General features: G+C 36.8%; 1 protein-coding gene across 1 annotated transcript; it reads right to left on the bottom strand.

Annotated features, from left to right (window-relative positions):
* Positions 1 to 16,900: 16,900 nt before the first annotated feature.
* On the bottom strand, positions 16,901 to 17,911 carry LOC100961919 (olfactory receptor 13F1). The gene is given in 2 exon segments (XM_003785188.2): positions 16,901 to 17,882; positions 17,885 to 17,911. Coding segments are annotated over 2 exon segments (978 nt in total). The 5' UTR covers positions 17,900 to 17,911; the 3' UTR covers positions 16,901 to 16,919.
* Positions 17,912 to 19,162: the final 1,251 nt, after the last annotated feature.

Raw genomic sequence — 19,162 nt, 5'->3', positions numbered from 1 at the left:
AGAGTGACTATAGTCAATAATAATGTATTATATACTTCTAAATAACTAAATTTCAAACATCTCTTTACAAACATTGATCAATAAGTTAGATAATGGATATTTTAATCAGATTGGTTTAACCACTTCATATTGTATGCATATATCAAACCATAACATTGTATCCCATAAAAAAACATGATAATGACTTTTGATTAAAAATCGTATTAATAGCATTTATTTAAAATAATTAAATACAATGAAATTGCCAAGGGAGAAAAGAAATGAAATAGAGTATTACTAGAATAAGTAATAAAAAAGTGAAATCATCTAAAAGACAAAATAAAGGCTCGGCACCTATGGCTCAAGTGGCTAAGGCACCAGCCACATACACCTAAGGTGGCAGGTTTGAATCCAGCCCAGGCCCACCAAACAACAATGACAGCTGCAACCAAAAAACAGCCAGGCATTGTGGTGGGTGCCTGTGGTCCCAGCTACCTTGGAGGCTGAGGCAGGAGACTCACTTGAGCCCAGGAGTTGAAGGTTGCTGTGAGCTGTGATGCCACAGCACTCTACCCAGGGGGACAGCTTGAGGCTCTGTCTAAAAAAAAAAAAAAGACAAAATAAAAATTAAATAAATGTATATGCAGTTACAAGCATAACTTCAAATTCAGGAAGCAAAAATGAACCCTACTAAAGAGAAAAATAGACAAATCTGTGTTCATGTGTAATGATTTTCAGTAATTGAAAGAATAAGTAGACAAAAATTCAGTGTTTATTTAGCAGTTGAAAATGCTGTCAAACAAATGGATTGAATTGATCTTTATAAAGCCTTCCTGAACAATTGTGGGAGACTCATTCTTTTCACGTGAGTATAGACTATCCACCAAGATAGAGCATATAAGCGTTCATAAAACAAGTCTTAGGAAATCTTAGACCATTGAAACACACAGAGCATATCCTCTAAACTTAATGGAATTAAACACAACACAAACCAATATCAAAACAATAAGCTAAAAATTCCAAAACATTGATAAATTAACCAATATACTACTAAATCACCAACACGTCCAAAACAAATGAAGCTAAAACATTTTGAACTGAAGGATCATGGAAATATGTCTACATTTTTGGGGTGCAGATAACCCAGTCTTTAGAAAGAGAAGAATAGTTTCAAATTAATATAATAAGAAAGAAAAAAAGTCTTAAATCAGTTAATATTTCAAGCAAAGAAGCTAAAAAAAGAAAAGCAAAATAACTCAGAGTAAGAGAATAATGGCACACAGAAATAAATGAAATAGAGAACAAAAATACAACAGAAAAATCCACAAAAGCAAAAGTTATTTATTTGACATTGATAAAAATTAATAAATCTCTAGCTAACTGATTAAGAAAAACAGTGAAAGCAAAACCCAAACACTTTAGGAATTAAAGAGAAGATGTCTATGCATTACCTAAGGTATTTAAAAGAAAATAAGGGGACTTTTTTAAAGAAAATGAAATCATAGCTTTGCACATTAATGCAATCATGTGGTACAATGTGCTGGTTTTATATTCAAATCAAATTTTTTTTTTTTTCAGTTTTTCACTGGGGCTGGGTTTGAACCCACCACCTCCAGCATATGGGGCCAGCACTCTACTCCTTTGAGCCACAGGCGCCACCCCAAATCAAATTTTTTTCATCAAACTGGTTAACATAACCTTCACCACATTTTCTTAGTTATTGTGTTAAGACATTTATTTTCTGCACTTAGTAGATTTAACATGTACCCTTGTAAAATGCACCATAGGTGTAGTTCCATGCATTACACTCCCTCCACCGATCCTCTCCCTTCCCCTCCCTCTCCCTTTCCCCTTTCTTCTTGGGCTATAATTGGGTTATAGCTTTCATATGAAAGCTATAAATTGGTTTCATTAGTAGGGCTGAGTACATTGGATATTTTCTCTTCCATTCTTGAGATACCTTGCTAAGATGAATATGTTCCAGCTCCATCCATGTAAACATGAAAGACTTAAGGTCTCCATCATTTTTTAAGCCTGCATAATATTCCATGGCATACGTACACCACAATATATTAATCCATTCATGGGTAGATGGGAACTTGGGCTTCTTCCATGACTTAGCAATTATGAATTGGGCTGCAGTAAACATTCTGGTACAAATATCTTTGTTATAAAGTGATTTTTGGTCTTCTGGATGTATACCTAGTAGAGGAATTGTAGGATTGAATGGCAGGTCAATTTTTAGATTCCCTAAATGATCTCCAAACATCTTTCCAAAAAGAACGTATTAGTTTGCATTCCCACCAACAGTGCAGAAGTGTTCCCTTTTATCCACATCCACACCAACATTTCAGGTTTGGGGCTAATCTTACTGGAGTGAGATGATATCTCAAAGTGCTTTTGATTTGCATTTCTCTGATGATTAAGGATGATGAGCATTTTTTCATGTGTCCGTAGTCCGTGCACCTATCTTCTTGAGAGAATTTTCTCTTCAAGTCCCTTGCCCACCCTGAGATGGGATCACTTGTTCTTTTCTTGCTAATACATTTGTGTTCTCTGTGGATTCTGGTTATTAAATCTTTGTCAGAGACATAACCTGCAAATATCTTCTCCAATTCTGAGGGGTGTCTGCTTACTTTACATACTGTGTTCTTGGCTGTGCAGTACCGTGGCATCACAGCTCACAGCTCATAGCAACCTCCAGCTCTTGGGCGTAGGTGATTCTCTTGCCTCAGCTTTCTGAGTAGCTGGGACTACAGGTGCCCACCACAATGTCTGACTATTTTTTTGTTGCAGTTTTGCCGGGTCTGGGCTTGAACCGACTACCCTCGGTATATGGGGTGGGCGCTCTACTCACTGAGCCACAGGTACTGCCCTGTACAGAAGCTTTTTAGTTTGATCAAAACTCAGTAATGTATTTTTGGTGTTGCTTCAATTGCCTGGGGAGGGGGGTCCTCCTCATGAAATATTCACCCAGGAAAATTTCTTCAAGTGTTTTCCCTGCACTTTCTTCTAGTATTTATAGTTTCATGTCTTAAGTTTAAATCTTTAATCCAGTGAGAGTCTTACTTAGTTCATGGTGAAAGGTGTGGATCCAGTTTCAATCTTCTACAGGTCGCCAGCCAGTTCACCCAGCACCATTTGTTAAATAGGAAATCTTTTCCCCACTCAATGTTTTTAATTGGCTCATCAAATATCAAATAACAGTAAGTAGCTGGGTTCATCTCTTGGTTCTCTATTCTGTTCCATACATCTACCTCTCTATTTTTGTGCCAGTACCATGCTGTTTTGATCACTATGGATTTGTAGTATAATCTGAGGTCTGGTAGCATGATTCCTCCTGCTTTGTTTTTATTCCTGAGTAATGTCTTGGCTATTTGAGGATTTTTCTGATTCCATATAAAATGAAGTATTATTTTTTCAAGATCTTTAGAATATGATAGTGGAGCTTTAATAGAGATTGCATTAAAATTATATATTGCTTTGAGTAGTATGGACATTTTAACAATGTTGATTCTTCCCAGCCATGAGCATGGTATGTTTTTCCATTTGTTAACATTTTCAGCTATTTCTTTTCTTAGAGTTTCATAGTTCTCTTTATAGAGATCTTTCACATCCTTTGTTAGGTAAACTCCCAAATATTTCATCTTCTTTGGCACTACTGTGAATAGAATAGAGTCCTTGACTTTTTTTTCAGCATGACTATTGTTAGTATATATAAAGGCTACAGATTTATGAGTGTTGATTTTGTAACCTGAAATGCTACTGTATTCCTTAATCACTTCTAAGAGTTTAGTATTAGAATCCCTGGTGTTTTCCAGATAAACCATCATATCATCTGCAAAGAGTGAAAGTTTTAATCTCTTCTGACCCTATATTGATACACTTGATCGCCTTTTCTTGCCTAATTGTGATGGCTAAGACTTCCATTACAATTTTGAAAAGCAGTGGATACAATGAACAAGCTTGCCTGGTTACTGCTCTGAGTGGAAATGATTTCAGTTTAACTCCATTCAATATGATATTGACTGTGGGTTTCCTGTAGATGGCCTCTATCAGTTTAAGAAATATCCCTTCTATATCCATTTTCTTAAGTGTTCTGATTATGAAAAGATACTGGATATTATCAAAAGCTTTTTCTGCATCAATTGAGAGAATTGTATGATCTTTGTTTTTTAACATGTTTATGTGATTAATTATATTTATAAATTTACGTATATTGAACCAGCCTTAAGATCCTGGGATAAAACCTGCTTGGTCATGGTGTATAATTTGTTTGCTGTGTTGTTGGATTCCATTTGCTAGGATCTTGTTGAATATTTTGCATCATTATTCATTAGTGATATTGGTCGGTAATTTTCTTTTCTTGTTGGGTCTTTTCCTGGTTTGGGGATCAAGGTGATGTTTGCTTCATGGAATGTGTTGGGTAGTATTTCTTTTTTTTCTATATTTTGGAAAAGGTTAAGTAATATAGGTACTAGTTCCTCTTTAAAGGTTTGGTAGAATTCTGACATGAAGCCATCTGGTCCTGGGCTTTTCTTTTTAGGGAGATTTTGTATAGTTGATGCTATTTCAGAACTTGATATAGGCCTGTTCAGCATTTCCTCTTCCTTGTGGTTAAGTCTTGGAAGGTGGTGTGTTTCCAAGTATTGGTCGATTTCTTTCAGATTTTCATATTTCTAAGAATAGAGTTTCTTGTAATATTCATTAAGGATTTTTTTAATTTCTGAGGAATCTGTTGTTATTTTCTCTTTACCATTTCTGATTGATGAAATTAGAGATTTTACTCTTTTTTTCCTGGTTAGATTTGCCATAGGTTTATCTATTTTATTGAACTTTTCAAAAAAACATCTTTTGGGTTTATTGATCTATTGTATAATCCTTATATTTTCAATTTCATTTAATTCTGCTCTAATGTTGTTTATTTCTTTTCTTCTACTGTATTGGGATAGGAATATTCTTCCTTTTCTAGTTGCTTGAGATGTTCCATTAAGCTGTTAACTTCCTCTCTTTCCATTCTTTTGAGAAAGGCTTGCAGTGCTATAAATATTCCTTTTAGGACTGCCTTTGTGGTATCCCAGAGGTTCTGCTAATTCATGTCTTCATTTGTTTTGTTCCAAAAATTGGTAATTTCCTTCTTAATCTCATCTATGACCCAGCTATTCCTCAGCATAAGGTTATTTAGTTTCCATATATTTGTATGAGTATGCAGATTCCTATTGTTACTGAGTTCAACTTTTATTCCATGATGGTTGGAGAAGATGCAAGGAATAATTTCTATTCTTTTAAATTTGCTGAGGGTAGACTTGTGGCCTAAGATGTGATCAGTTTTGGAGTCTGTTTCGTGGGCTGATGAGAAGAATGTGTATTATGTTTTGTTAGGATGAAATGTTCTGTAAATATCTGTTAAATCTAATTGTTGAATGGTTAAGTTTAAGTCTAAGATTTCTTTGCTTAGTTTCTTATTGGAGGATCTATCCAACCCTGCCAAAAGAGTGTTAAAATCTCTGACTATTATGGTGCTGGAGGAAATCAATTTGCTTAATGTCTGTTAGAGTCTCTCTTATGAATTGAGGTGAATTCTGGTTGGGTGTATAAATGTTAATCATTGAAATCTCATCATGTGGAGTGTTACCCTTAACAAATAAGAGTTGACCATCCTTATCTTTCCTTACTTTTGTTGGTTCAAAACCTATTGTATCTGTGAATAAAATTGCAACACCTGCTTTTTTCTGCTTTCCATTTGCCTGAAATCTAGATAACCATCTCTTCTCCCTGAGTCTATATTTATCTTTTAAGGTAATGATAGATTCTTGTATGTGGCAGAAATCTGGCCTGAATTTTTGTGTCCAGTCAGCCAATCTGTGTCTTTTAGAGGGTAATTTAAGCCATTCACATTAATTGAGAGTATTGATAAGCCTGGCAGGATTTTGGATATGGAGTTTTTTAAAAATCCAATGGAAGTTTTTAATCCTTTCACCACTCTGGAAGTTGGAATTATATCAAAAGTTTGAGTGAGTTTATTTTTGTGGTGGAGGATTGCACTGGTCATTATGGAGGATAGGTCTGAGAATATCCTGGAGAGCTGCTTTAGTTATCACACATTTCTTCAACATGTGAATGTCATGAAAACATTTAATTTCATCATCATAAATGAGATTCAGTTTTGCTGAATACAGGATCCTGGGTTGAAGGTTATTTTGTTTTAGGAGATTAAAATTCGATGATCACCTTCTTCTAGCTTGAACAGTTTCAGCAGAGAGATCTGCAGTCATTTTAATATTCTTTCCCTTGTAGTTTATGATTTTCTTATGTCTGCCTGCTTTCAGAATTTTCTTCTTCATTTTAACTTTGGTGAAGTTAATTATAATGTGTCTAGGAGATGTATTATTCAGGTTGAGTCATGCTGGGGTTTTGAAACTGTCTGCTGTCTGAATTTCAGAACATCTTGCCATTTCTGGAAAGTTTTCTTTCATAATTCCATGAAGAAGAGCCTCTGTGTTTTGTGAAGCGACTACATCACCTTCAGGGATTCCTATAAGGTGAAAATTAGTTTTCTTCGAATTATCCCAGAGCTCTCTAAGACAATGCTTGCTCTCCATTTCTCTTCCTCTTTGAATGTTTGGGAACTTTCAAAAGCTTTGTCTTCAATGTCAGAAATTCTTTTGCTTGGTCCATTCTGTTACCGAAAGATTCTACTGTATTTCCCAGATCTTTGAGGGCTATAAGTTCTTGTCTTACTGTGTCAAAAACTTGGTGATTTTGGCTATAAATTCATTGAATTCTTGAGAGAACTTTTAAAATGCTCCTTGAATTTCTAATTCCAATTTTATCTCCATTCTATTAATCTTATTTGCAATCCACATTCTGAATTTGATTTCTGACATCTCAGCCATTTGTTTATGAATGGGTCTTCAGTTGTGTCCGCTATGTTGTTCCTTGGGGGAGTTGATCTGCTCTGATTATTCATGTTACTGGAGTTTTTCCACTGATTCTGCTCCATGATTATTTTACACCATTTGGTTAGATGAGCAGATAAAGTGAAGTTGGGTTTGGGGCTCCTTGAGTAAGGATTAACCAGCCCTTTGCTCAAGAGAGGGAACTGGTGTCTGTACCTTTTTCCCTAGAGCTTTGCAAAGGACCTGTACAGTGCTATAGCCTGAGACATTGGGGACATACTTGGTGTGTGGGGGTGTAAGTGGCTCTGTCTTGTTTTCAGCTGGTCTCTGTACTACCCTAGTGAGTCAGTTACTCTGTGTTAAAGTCTCAGCTGTGGAAAATACAGGCAATTAAGTCACTCTACCCCTTACAGGTAACAAATGGAAAAGGAAAATCAAACCTTCCCACAACCACACACCCATGGTACCTCTTTGGATAGTTCTTGGGTGGTTGGCCCAGTTCAAGAGGTCCAAATCACTTGTCCCTGTCAGCACTGGTTTCAGATGGGAGAGTTCAAAAGGTCTCCGGTGACTAGATAGTAGGGGTCTGGTGGCAGCTCCAGTAGGACTTGCTCTGGTGCTCCATGGGGTCAGAAGGAACCATCCAGCAAATGAATTAGTCTGGGAAGGTTGATGCTTCCTTCCCTACCTTGCACCTCTGTCATACCCAGTATCTGGTAACCCTGCAGGGCTGTGACCCAGTTCCCTCAAATGAGTAGATGGTCTAGGGATTTGTGCCTGCCTGGGTCACAGGGAGATCTATGTCTCTGCAGCCAGGCCACCATTCTCTGCCACTATCCAGCCAGAGGAGCTGAGGCCTGATAATTTCAGCTGCTTAATGTAAGCTGGGGCAGTTCACTCAGTTCCAGCCCCACACCTGATTGATGTTACTGACCCTTATACTTGGCTGTGCAGGCTATATTCCCCTGTGGACCAGGTACTGTTTGAGTTCTAAACTTTGACTGAGCTCCGGTCTGTGGTTCTGCCTGGAACTGGCATGTCTGTTTCTGTTGCTCTCTGTGTTGGGGCAGGTATGGTTAGAGCTCACACTCAGCTTTCTGTTTCTGCCTCTCCCCACCTCTTTTTGTCTCAACTATGATCGCCAGAGAGCTGGGTGCTTTTTAGGCTCACTAAAGCAGTCCTTCTTCTTCAGCCCATCCTGGGAGTATGCCATTTCTGTGCTCTTCGCCCAGCCCAGGCAGGTACCACCTCAGGCATATCCTATACTCACAGGGTCTGCATCCTTGTCCCAGATCTGTTCCACCAGTGGCTGTCACCAGAGAAAATGCTCGGCTTCCTCTGGTTGCCCAGAGAGGTAGGGAGTGCCTTTCCAAAATATCTCCAGGGGTGTTAACCCTATTGTTCCAGAGGCTGCTGCTCTGTGCCATGGGGTAACACCTCTCCCTCTCCCATATGGTTTCCTCATTTCACCATCTTCTCCTTATTCCTGTGCAGAATCAGCACAAACCAGCAACAGACCACACCCTGTCCACACCTCTTGAGAAAATATCCAAGAATGTGCACTCCATGGGGGACAGGCTTCCAGACCTCAGGGTGAGAGTGGAGGGGAGTTCTGAGAGTTCAGAATTGCAGGTAGAGAATATATATAGTTTTATACAGTTTTAAACCTTTCAGGATAGTGCCATGGCACACTGGTGTATCCTCTAGGGAAGGAGTTCCAATTTTTAAGAGGGTCTCTTCCATGGGATAAAATAGGAGGGTATCTGAACTCTGCTTGCTTGTTTGTATTTAGAAAGTATACTGCGAGACATTCTCATGGCGGAGGGGACTTGTGTCAGTGGGGTGATCAATTTTGTACCTATTGTTTGTTTTCCTGGGGTTGCAGCTCGTCTCAGCATGGTTGATGTATATTCTTCAACTTTCTCTCTTGGCTCATCTCCAAGCCATCAGCTTACTTGCTAAACTTCTGTTCTTTAACTCTCCTTCTGGATGGGAGCCTCTATGGAAACCTGGCTCCAGTCAGCCATCTTGCCTCCATAGCCTCTAGATTTCCTTTTTAAAAAAGATTGGACATTAGTATTTATAGCATTCTCTTCTATTCTAGTATTTCTACCACTAAATATATATTTCTCTTTTCATGAATTGTATTATCCATAACAATTAATGTTAAATAAATAATGATGGCATTAAAAGCATACCATTTTCTTAACCCTGACTTTCATAGAAATGTGTGTTAACATATGTGTGATATAAGTATTGGTTTGAATGCATGTTTACTGCTCTTATTCACAATTTAAAATATTTCAGTTTTTCTCTTTATTTTTTCATGAGCTCCTTAAAGGTTTATTGATTTACTGTTAATTTTTCATGACTTCAACTGAGTTAATTTTTTATTTTCCAATGGGCTTTTGGTTCCTTTGACAAATATTTATTTAACTACTTATATTTTCAGCACTGTCATAGAAACTGCAATATAGGCTAGTACAAGACAGAAAAAATAATACTTTTTTTTTTTTAAGACAGGGTCTCAAGTTGTCACCCTGTGTAGAGTGTTGTGGTATCACAGGTCACAGAAACCTCAAACTCTTGGGCTTAAGCCATTCTTTTGCCTCAGCCTCCCAAATAGCTGGGACTGCAGGAGCCCACCACAGCACCTGGCTATTTTTTTGGTTGTAGTTGTCATTGTTGTTTGGCAGGCCAGGGCTGGATTCAAACTTCCCAGCTCTGGTGTATGTAGCTGGTGCCCTGGCCATTTGAGCTACAGGCACTGAGCCTACTTTCTAGAGACTTATGGTTCATAGGCAGAAACACACAATACCTAAAAGAATAACTAATAGGTAACATAACTTCATATATGTGGTAGTCCTATGAAAAAAATAAAACTGAATCAAAAGAGTCTATAGTCAATTCCATTTTAAACAGAAGCCTTTCCTGTTTTCCTTTGTTTTTTGTATGTGTGTGTTTTTTATATGAACACACACATATACACACACATACACAGGGAGAGAGAGAGGGAGAGTGGAGGGGGGAGAGATAGCTTATATATGAGATATATGTTTATGCTTTTGAATAATTAACTTATTCAAAAATACTGGTCTAGGACAGGGGTATCTTCAAATTCAGTTGCATGATGTGAAAGTCTGGAAGATTACTCCTGAAGATGTTTAGAAGTGGGAAGAAGTAGGAAGTCTTCAATGTGCTCCTTGGATTCATACTTCAGCATTTCTCCATCTCGGTTAAGGGAATATAGTTGTCCTTTAAACAGTGTAGGGTTTGGGGTGTTGTACCTTCCTGTACAGTTGAAAATCTGTATAACTCTTGACTCCAAAAGAACCAAAACTACTAATAGCTTACTCTTGACAGGAAGCCTTATTGATACCATATAAACAGTGAATGAACACATATTTTGTATGTTATATGTATTATATGCTGCATTATTACAACAAAGTAAGCTAGAGAAAAGAAAATGTTATGAAAATCATAAGGAAAAGAATATATTTACTATTTGTTAACTAGAAGTAAAAATTATAAAATTTTTCATCCTCATCATTATCATGGTGAGTAGGCTAAGGAGGAGGAAAAGGAAGGGTTGGTCCTACTATCTCAGGGGTGTCAGAAACAGAGGAAATTCACATATAAGTGGTTTCATAGTTCAAACACATTTTGTTTGAGTCAAGTATATACAGGAGATTGTGGTGACAGGTCATACTCAAGACCTGGGTGAGCATGGAAGTATTCACTATGATTCCTGTTTTTAAGTATTTACTAAATCTTCCCTGGCTTAAGTAAACCACAGGTGTCCTGTATTCTCAAGAGAGGTCAAATATGAGGATTTGGGGGTTTACTCTGAACCAAATGTACTGGGATTTTATCTTGAATGACACAGGTTCCACAGTTTCTCCAGAAGACCTGCCTACTAGTGAAAATGAGAAGGAAATGTGCATGAAAAGACTTTCAGTTTATTGTGAGAGCTAGAATAACATAGTGATTAAGTGACAAAGTCTATAATCAAAGTAGTCAGATCTGAGCTCTACCACACACCTGATTTGTAATCTTTCTTTACTCAGGCTGGGCTCAAGACATACTCTTGCCTCAGCCTCCTGAGTAGCTGGGAAGACAGAGAAATGACAGACATGGTCTTGCTTTTACTCAGGCTGGTCTTGAATTCCTGAGATCAAGGGATCCTCCTGCCTCAGCCTCCCAGCATGCTAGGCTTACAAGCATGAGCCACCATGCCCAGCCGATAGTCTATTTCGGAAGCCACTGGAAGAACTTAATTTTGGTCTGGAATTTATCCCATTCGGTTCTCCCCTGGAAATTTTTCTTTGGTGGCATTCTGTATGTTTAAGTAGTAAAAAGTACCATGGTATCAATTAAGTTAGGAATGAGTGAAGTTTTAGGAAAGAAGTGTTGGATATCATAACTATTATAGAATGATATTTTGGAAAGAGCAATGCTGACGTGAATCCTGTGGTGGTGGGTTAAACGTTTTAGGTAGGTCAGTTATTTAGATGAATATCAATATAGAAATTCTTTAAGTATGAGGCTGTATTTGGCCATCGATCTTACTGGTGGTGAAATTATGCAGGCCAATATGATTTGGAGTGCCATAGTGGAGGGCTTCAGTAAGCTGAAGGCAATGGCTTTAGATGAGGTGTCTGTTTTTCATGAAAATAGATTTAATGAAAATTAGGTTGGTTATGATATGTCCCAGCAGGAGCTGGTATAGATCAAAGGTTTGACAGCAAAGTATGTGTGTGCATATATAAGCATGCACATATAGGGTACAACATTGATTAAGTCCAGGGTAATAATATTCCCTAGGGATTTACACATTGGAAAGTGATTGCAATTCCCAAATCGGTATGTGGCCTATCACCTGTGATCTGGGTTCAGAGTGAGTGACATAAAGAGAGCTTTAGATAGTTCTGGGGTTCATGGAAATGTCACTAAATGTAGGCACCTGTCTACTGTTCCTCATGACAGTAGACTCTACTGTCAGACTCTGAGTCAGACTCTACTATGAGTAAAATACAGAGAGAAAAATTCACTTCTAGGAAGTACCTCAAAACCTTGAATGCACCTTAGATACTATGTATTTACTCTGTTCATCATGCTGGATAATAGAAAAGCACAAGCCAGTTGTCTCATATGACCATCATGGTCTCCCCAACATGGTACAGTCCTTCCTATCTGTCTAGTGGCAACAGTGGAGATAGAAGGAAACTGAACAACAGTGTTACTGTGCTGAAGCCACTTTTAAACTTATCCTGCCACTATTTTATCCTGAGTTTGTAATTTCATGACATTTCAAGAAATATTTCAGCATCTATTCAACTATAAACCCTAAATACAACAAGGTTTACTAGTTCTCTTGGAACCTGTGGCAAACTTTATGTCAATGGCATGACTAAAAGACTCATTTGAAATGGCTAGGAATCTGTACAAAGTTTTCATAGTAATTGCTAATGTTGTTATTTATCTCTCCTTCCCCATACCTCCCCCCACTCTTCTTTCTTTCTTTCTCAATATTTTAAACTTAATTTATTACCAGAAATTATAGGGAACTTTAGCAAGCCCTCCAGGTGATTATTTTAATCTGGCAAATATGGAAAACACTAGCATAGTTTACTTTCTTAGATTGAGCTCTTTAAATGCAGAGCCAGAGAAAGGAACTCAGTTGCAAAAAAATTATTGAGGGAATTTTCTCATGAAAAACAGTAAGAGAATAAGGAAGCAGGGTAGGGAAGGAGGCTAATATTTGAGGCCCATGTCCCAGAAAGGGTAACTGGAGATTGTTTTCCTAGAAGAAAACTCAAGAGTTGTGCCATTACATACAAAGTAATTTTAATAAAATAGATTTTAAAAAGGCAAGATGACTAGGCAATAACACTTTTCTTCTTGTTTATAGACAAAAAAAATTGGATGGGCATTTCCCCACTTCTCAGCTTACTTTTTTTTTTTTTTTTGGCTGGGGCCAGGTTTGAATCCACTACCTCTGGTTTATAGGGCTAGTGCCCTACTCTTTTGAGCCACAGGTGCTGTCCCTCAACTTTCTATTTTGAAGTTAGTTGAACACACTGTAATAGAGTCCTTGCAATGTAGGACTGGTATTGCTGAGAAAATGTTGACTCCATGGTGATATAGAACACCCATGGTAAGATTAATTCTCAAATGTTTTCATAACATTTTAGTTTGCCAGCTAAAATGTTAAAACCTAAAGTTATTATCACTTGGCAAAAGTTAGAAAAGAAATTATCATATAGTTTAGAAATTCCCATCAAAGTCAGCATAGCATATTGGTTCAAATCTCTATCTTTGCATTTCCTAATTTGAGAATGGTCTTTAAAATTTGACTCCCATTGTGACCATCAAATTTTTTCAGGGCCATTCGATAAAGGTGAAAATAACTTCACATGAAAAAACTAAATTGAATAAGATTGAATATGAATAAAAATGACCTGATGTGTCTAGAATGAGAAAATAAATGACAATGATCCTAATTTCAGACATCTTTACTTCAGTCATTTAGAAGAATCAGCCAAATTGTGTTGTTATTTGTAGTTTTCATTGTGCCTTTGGCCATCTGCAGCATGCTTATTTTGGGTATTCTACATTTGGTATAAATGGTCAATTTAATTTAGTTTTCTGAGCTTCATAAACAAGGTAGAAGACAGCAAGAGATAAAAATGCTAACTGGAATTGAGTTCAAAATATGACCAAGATTCTTCCTTTCAATAGCAAATATAAAGGTTATAAGCACTTATTTCCTTAATAAATATTTTTAAATTCCTATTATGTATAACAATACACATACATCATTAGTAGTGAAAATTTGAATTTGTGTGCAAATCCTTAGTCTCAGTGAGATTAATTTCCTGATCTATCACATAAAGAGAAAAATACCTATCATCTCCAAATATATTTGGTGATTGAAACAAAACGACCTGTCTGGTATCATGTTCTAGGTGAGTGGTGAGTGGACTCTTATAAAAGTCAGAGGATTGGATGCCATCCCAGATGTTTACATATAGCACTAATCATAGAAGAGTTATGATGGCTCATGCCTCCATTTTCATCTCTAACAACAACAGAAGGACAAATAATAAGAGTAACTATTGGTGAAGTGCCTATGACTTGATAAACATTGAAATCCTGAAATGTTACCTTACAGATTAATTGTTTAATCCTGAAATCACTTTGAAAGTAGCTTGTTTTCTTTGTTTGATAGATAAGAAAATTAACCTATGAGATTCAGGATTTGAACCTAAAATTAAAAGGTAGAGGCAATGGCCTGAGAAACTAGATATATCTGAATACAAATGTACCATTGCACATCATAGGCATTTAAAAATGTTGATTGAGTCACAGACCACAAGGAATAAGGAGAACATTCATTGGGGCAATATGGCATGGGTGTTAGAGCCTGAGCAGGGTGATCAGGATAACCACATGAAGGGTGAGCCAGGCATGGGAAATCGGGATCTAGTCAGAGTCAATCAAAAATGATATCCAAAAAATGTTGTAGCAGTGCAGACTGCTCATCCTGGGACAAAGAATAATGATGACGTAATCAGAACACAGTTCAGGATTACATGTATAGTTCTATCTGTGGAAACAACAGCAAAAACATATTTTTGAATTATGCAAAAGTTAACGCCATTGTAGTTCTTGATATTTGGACGAGCTGACTCTTGTAGAAGCCTTTGAAATCCAAGGATCTCTAGGCTTGTGATTGTCTAGTCAGGTAGACAAGGCCATTAAATTGGATTTTCCGTCTGGGCAGCTTGTTGGCCTGTCTTGTAAGCAATTCCTAGTGTATTAAATTTCTTAAGAACATTGATAAAGATGTTGAAGACTCCATGTTCACTGGAGTTGACAAAACATAAAACTTTTATTTCCATACTGTTTTGTGTAGGCTTTAATTTTAACCATCCATTAATATAAATTTTGGCATGCTCAATATTTGTGATTACTTGTAATCAGTGTTTTCCTAAATTGGTGTTGACTTTGGATGGGTAATAGGTTTAACATTCCTTCCTCTTCTGTCAAATTAATAGCATCACACTGTGGTCACACTTGTCTGGCCATAAAGTATTTAAGTAAGGATAAAAGTCAAAATAACTAGTTTGCTTCCATTTATAATGCAAATTTCTAGTCCCCACCTCTGGAGAGGGTCAGAATTAATAGTGTGTAAAACTGGGCATCTGACACTTAAGAAAAAAAATGTTCTGAGGGTTACAAAGTAAGACTCTGCCTCTAAAATAGAAAAAAAAGAAAGAAAGAAAATGTTTCTGATGTATACTAAGGGCACGTAGACTAAGATCAGCAGCACAGTTTCTACTCATTGGATCCTGTCCTCCTATGTGGTTGCATTCCTATTCTATTCACCCTTGACAGAGTCATTTCTTTGCAAGCTCTTTTTTGTTGAGGCTGGGATCTCTTTTTTTTCTTTTCTTTTCTTACTTTCTTTCTTTCTTTCTTTTTTTTTTTTTTTTTTTTTTTGTAGTTTTTGGCCAGGCTGGGTTTGAACCCACCACCTCCAGCATATGGGGCTGGCGCCTTACTCTTTTGACCCCCAGGAGCCACCCTGAGGCTGGGATTTCTTATAATAATTATCTATAACTGTCTCACCTTCCAGAAACTTAAGGCTCAAGTAGATTATTCCTGTTTCAAGAAGCCTCTTCTCCATAGAGTAAAGCCATCATCTCATAAATCCACAGAAACTTCTCTAATAAAGAGGAATTAATGTATGCACAGTAGCTTCATTATTCTCTAGCTCCAGTAAGACTAGGAAGTCAAATAATATTTGTAAATTGTAGTTTATGTATATTTGCTCACATATATTACATACATTCATAAATCTTTTCTACAATAAATATCTACATTAATATGTCATTAATTTGGTGATGTAATTTCTACAGTGTAGAGATCTTTCACTTTCTCAGCTTTAATTGGTTAATTCATGCTTAAAGGAATATAATAACAAGTTTGTTGATGGATTCACTGATACCTCATTATCATCAAGGTATAACGTAAGAGTATTCAGATCTTAAACCCATAGATACTTCAAGATCTCCCAATCTTTATGGAGATCCACCTCATTCATAGGGTTATAATTGTGTAAACCCTTATTATATCTGTATACACAAGACATTTATTCATTCCCCACATACACATCTCCAGTAAACAAAATCATTCACTATAGTTCTTTAAATCTGAACTGTATCTTTCTTATTTTAACATTTTGGAAACTAGAAAAAATTCCTAAATTGATGATGTCTTGATATATGTAATCTACCTTGAATTGGATTTATGCTGATTAAAAATTAGCTAGTTTCTTTTTAAATCCAGAGATAATTTCAAATCATTTAAATTATTTTGAAGTTTGCTAGAATCATACTTTACATTTTTTATATTAGTTATTATATTTGGACACTTGGATGATATAGCAAGTCAAATATGAAACAATAGTCAATCGTCTAATCATAATGTTATATTAATAGTTAATAAATGCTAATTACTTTCCTGTAAACTAATTAATTTTGTGTGAATGATTAATTAATATAAAAAGTTTTACTTACAAAGCAAGTTTACTTACTACAAAAGAAGTACTCAGGATAGAAGACTTTTATTGAAAATGAATGTTTTGGCTAGGCACAGTGGCTTGCACCTGTAATCCCAGCCTTCTGGGATGCTGAGGCAGGTGGATTGCCTGAGCTCACAGGTTCGAGACCAGCCTGAGCTAGAGTGAGATCCTGTCTCTAAAAATAGCTGGGTGTGTGGCAGGCGCCTGTAGTCTCAGCTACTCCAGAAGCCGAGGCAAGTGAATCACTTCAGCCCAAGAGTTTAAGATTGCTGTGAACTATGATGCCACAGTACTCTACCTATGACGACAAAGTGAGACTCTGTCTCAAAAAAAAAAAAAAAAAAGAACAGAAAGAAAGAAAATTAGCGTTGTCCAGGGTTTTGAGTTAAGTTGACTATTATGCAGTTTTCTGGATGTTAGAGATTATCTAGGTAAATGTCTTTGTTTCAATATTATTTGAGGATGGAAATTAAGACAGCGTTAAAAGGATTTTTAAGCAGCAATTTTTTCACAGCCACTTTCACCTCTTTGTTCCTTAGACTGTAGATGATAGGATTCAGCATGGGAGTTAATCCAGCATATATCAAAGCCATAAATTTATCTATTTCCTGTGAATCTATAGCTGAGGGCTTCAGGTACATGGAGAGAGCTGTCCCATAGAACAAAACCACCACAGTCAGGTGTGCCGTGCATGTTGAAAAGGCTTTGCTTCGACCATCCACTGAGCTGATTCTCAAGATGTTGACAAGGATAAATGCATAAGAGATACAAATGAGTAGCATTGGCATGGGAAGAAGAAGTACACTTATCACCAGCATGATTAATTGCGCCATGGAGGTGTCCACACAAACCAATTTCAAGACAGCCAAGATTTCACAGGTGAAATGATTGATCTTGCTATTACCACAGAGAGACAGTGGCAGCACAGACATTGTTTCCACCAGGGCAGTGAGACAACCTGTCACCCAGGAACCCACTGCAATCTGCACACAGACCCTCCTGTTCATGATGATGGGGTATCTCAGTGGGTGGCAGATGGCCACATACCGGTCATATGCCATCAAGGAGAGGAGCACACACTCAGTGGAGCCCAAGGCAAGAGAGAAGTACATCTGAGTGGCACATCCTGAAAATGAGATGGTGTTTTTACTTGAAACAAAGTTTGCCAGCATTGGAGTGAGAGCAGAAGAAGTATACCAGATATCCAGAAAAGAGAGGTTGCTGAGGAAGAAATACATGGGGGTGTGCAGATGGAAATCCAGGATGGTGATGAAGATCAGAATAACATTTCCCAGCAAGGTGATCAGGTACATCAGCAGACACAGCACAAAAATGGTGGCCTCCAATTTGGGGTAGTGGGAAAATCCCAGGAAGAAAAAATCTGTCCAATTTCCCTGAAACATTTTATTATGTCTTGTTCATCTGTATACATGCATAGATCAATTACTACCACATTACATATAAAACAAAGGACCCCCCCTTCACATAACTGACAAAATATTCTTTATATGAACTTGTGGTCTATTCTCAAATGATTCTCTAGGTTAGTGATCATAGTAGATGTTAGAAGGAATTTGTCCTTACTTTTGCTGTAAGACCTTCTTTTGGCAATATTGACTAAATATCATAAGAGAATGAGTATAAAAAGCAATATGTATATTTTTCCAAGCCATATTTTAACTGATTTATGGCAATATCATAGATTTACCTCAAGACCATTGAAAATTATTTTCTTTCTCTGGTTCTTCTTATTAAGAAACTATTCTGCATTTCAAGTTCACAGTTTCGTCTATCCCTGCTACAGATACGTAAAAAATAATCAGGAAGTCTCAATGAATGAAAAAATATAGATTTCTACAGCTACAGATTAACAAAGACCTAGAACATTTAGACACAAGCCCAGTTTCTTCTCAAACCTAGGAAAATTGTGACAAATGTCCTCTTAATCATGGTAGATATTTCTTTCATATTGCTGTAGCTGTCCTAATGTCTGTGCTGCAAAGAACCAGACAATGGCACTCTACAATTTAAGTTATGTGTACCTTTTGAAAATTTTTTGACTCATACAAGCAAATTAGATTTAGAAATCTATTTTTACAGTGTTACAAATCCTGAAACTCCAGGGATGATGTCCCTTAGATCCAATTATAGTCCATAGCTTGTCTATTCTAATTGTAGTGTTATTCAAACAAGAAGTAAACATATTTCTGTTCTAACTATTGTTGGGAAGGAGTAGTTTTCTCTTAATCATGTTATAAAATCAGCCAGGCTGGTTAATTTAAACAAAGTGAAGAAGAATGAATCATACTGGCAGTTCCATAATATGTATGAGATCAAGTTGTACTTGAGATGGGGGAATGGGTGTTTATGTAACTCTTCTGTTGCTCATTACAGCTTGAAGGGAATACTACTGAGGGTAGATATAGTTCATGCAACATAAAGATTCATATGTTTTAAGAAACACTTTTTTTTTGGAATTTAACTTTACCATATAAAGGCATCATGACCTTCAGAAATCCACTGAAGGCTCTTTGTATTTGAGTGATGCTTTACAATCCCTATTCCTAACTTGCCTATTTCCCAAGTAAGAAATGAATGTAAACAGTATGTGGTTGTGGTGGTGGTAGGGAAACAAGCTGTCAAGTTCATCTCTATGCAATTGTGATTGGATAACTTGCTTCTTAGTAGCAGATTA

Source organism: Otolemur garnettii, unplaced genomic scaffold (genome assembly GCF_000181295.1).
Source record: "Otolemur garnettii isolate 467f Iridium unplaced genomic scaffold, OtoGar3 scaffold00014, whole genome shotgun sequence".
In the NCBI taxonomy this organism is placed as follows: Eukaryota; Metazoa; Chordata; class Mammalia; order Primates; family Galagidae; genus Otolemur; species Otolemur garnettii.
Note: the sequence above shows the minus strand (reverse complement) of the source record. Positions and strands in the feature narration are given on the sequence as shown.